Source organism: Macrobrachium nipponense, chromosome 25 (assembly GCF_015104395.2).
Source record: "Macrobrachium nipponense isolate FS-2020 chromosome 25, ASM1510439v2, whole genome shotgun sequence".
Classification (NCBI taxonomy): domain Eukaryota; kingdom Metazoa; phylum Arthropoda; class Malacostraca; order Decapoda; family Palaemonidae; genus Macrobrachium; species Macrobrachium nipponense.
The window spans coordinates 33,565,682-33,568,181 of record NC_087214.1 but is presented as its reverse complement, the minus strand read 5'-3'; the positions used below and the strand labels follow the sequence as shown (position 1 = coordinate 33,568,181).

The 2,500-nt window shown below is 36.5% G+C and overlaps 1 protein-coding gene across 19 annotated transcripts in view; it reads left to right on the top strand.

The window, feature by feature from the left end:
* Positions 1-2,500, top strand: part of LOC135199325 (inositol 1,4,5-trisphosphate receptor-like) — a 335,174-nt gene that overhangs the window by 41,430 nt on the left and 291,244 nt on the right. For all 19 annotated transcript variants that reach the window (XM_064227241.1, XM_064227242.1, XM_064227250.1 and 16 more), the window contains exon 2: positions 413-722. In XM_064227241.1, coding sequence (XP_064083311.1) covers positions 622-722 — 101 coding nt within the window. In that variant the 5' untranslated portion in view covers positions 413-621. The remainder of the gene's footprint in view (positions 1-412; positions 723-2,500) is intronic.

The window sequence follows — 2,500 nt, the reverse complement described above, 5'->3', positions numbered from 1 at the left end:
GTTAATATCCTAGATATATATATATATTACTATAAAATATATAGGGCTAATTGAGGATACTCATAAAAGGCAATTCAGACCCTTATGTCACTGCTTGAGGGTCTTAGTTTTTTCTGTCATGCATTTGTCTGGAAACTGGACAAAGTATTGGTAACAGTATCGAACATTCATTTGTTCATTTATTTTGTATGACAGTTGCTATTCAGCAGTGATGGAATTATTATAAAATTAATTTGTGATACATATGTATAACTAGGCCTACTTTCTGGGTAAGAAGATCGAGATCAAGGTCTGTGATAGTTACTGGGTGATGTAGTACATGTAGATTAGGGGAAAATTGGTTGAGGACAGGGAGGCTTTAAGAAATAGGGTTGCTCAGCTATTACCAGTGTGTCTTTCACCTCCCTCCTAGGTAGGTTATTAAGTCATACGGCAGTCCGTACCTTGTTGGCTGCGAGCGGTGAAAGTGAGTGGCTGGAAAATGAAAATTTATCGCCGAAGTATAGTGATGGAAGTGCGTACTATATAGTGATTCCTCTGGAGTGGAACTGGTGGATTGGGGGTGGCTGTGAGTGACTTTGGAAAGATCACGCCCGTCCACCCACTGCCCTCGCGTTCAAGATGGGTCCCGAATTGCATGGCTCGGCTGCCATCCTCCACATGGGGGACATTGTCTCCCTGTTTGCGGAAGGCAGCGTCTCGGGCTTCATAAGTACCCTTGGGTGAGTACTTGTTCAAAACTTAATCGTATCTATTAACTTACGTTCTACCTTTCAGATCACAGTATGCTAAAACCAGACTGTTATACAGACACCATCCCCTACTTACAAGCATTCAACTTATGAACATTCATAGATACAAGCAAATGGGATTGCAAATTAGAATGGTGGTCTGAGTGCTCCCCTTTGCCACCTGTAAATTAAAATTTTAGTTTGTGTGCCTATTCTGTGTATACAGCACTGTATTGATTGTAGATTGTACGGTTCTTAAATAGGCATGAAGAGTACAGGAACCAACTTACAAACAATTAAACATACGTATAAACGGCCGTCCAGATTGTAACTCGGTTGTATGTAGAGTGGGCACTCGGTAGTTGTTTCCATACAAATACAAACCTTTGTACTTTACCTGGGCTTTAGCATGTGAACATGCGCTTGAATGGTCATTCAGACTTATTGACAAAGTAGTAAGCAACCAGTTGGCAGGGGGGACATCCCCCCACTCTCCTGTCAGTCTCTGTGCCTTTTTGCATCTGGCTGCTGTCAAGTACAAACATCTTTGAGGACTCTTTCCAACTTTTGTTGTTTGAACTTTTTATGATTAAACTTGAGTAAAGTATTCCTTTTCCTTTTTTTTTGGGGGGGGAAGGGAGTTGGGTGTTTTTGATTGTGTTTGTATTTTGATTATTCAGTAGCATTTGGTAGTTTTTTAGACAATGCTTAAACTATGTGCCAATTCATGTGCTTTAATCAAAGTATGGCACTTGCAAAAGTAGGCTAATATAAAATCATGGCAGTGTTACTTTTTGATGAAAAGTCTGGCAACAGGTTTTGACTGGTCTTTGGTCACTTTTGACAAACACTCTAGTTAATGTTAGACATTTTTTGATCTTGTGATTGCTTTGAGCTTTAAACAATCTGTTCAATCATGACAGTATATACTGTATAGTATTTATTTTGATCTTTGTTATGTTTAAATATATACTATATGTATCAGTATTTGTAGGAATGCAGGAATGTTATTTTGTGAGAATACCTTGTCCTTTTATTGATATTGGTAAATCAGGATGAATTTTAGTTTTAAATTGGGAGGACTATGGTAGCTTTTAGGCCAATTATATGACAGTGAAATTTTGTTTTAATGGGGAATTTTTTGTACAAAAGTTTGGCATTGCTATGGGTAATCCCTTATCTCCTGTCCTTAGCAATATTTACATGGAATTTGTTAAGACAAAACTCTTACCTAGAATTTTGCCCCAAAAAGTTATATGGTTTAGGTATGTGGATGATATTTTCTGTGTTTGGCCAGTTCACAAAAATCTCCAGGAATTATTTAATAATTTCAATACTTTAGTCCCTTCTATAAAATTTACTGTAGAGGAAGAAGACATTGTAATTTTAATTTTCTTGATGTAACTGTCCATAGAAATGATAGAAATTTCACCTTTTCAGTCTTTCGGAAATCGACTAACATTGCCTCTTTTGTTCATTACTACTCCAATCACCATCAAAATGTTAAATTCTCTGTTTTTTTCTGGGATGTTCCTAAGGGCTTTACGTGTCTGTAGCCCGCAGTTTATTGACATATGATATTGCCTTAAAACTAAATACCTGAGGACTTTTGTAGATGTGGGATGGAAAAGAGCTAGAAAAACATTTTATTTAACTAATGACAAGCTTGAATTTAGTAAGCATAACATTTTAAAATTTCCCTATAATGAAAGGTTTTTAGAAATTCCTAGAATTTTAAAGCTTTTTAACATAAATGTTGTTTTCAGTAA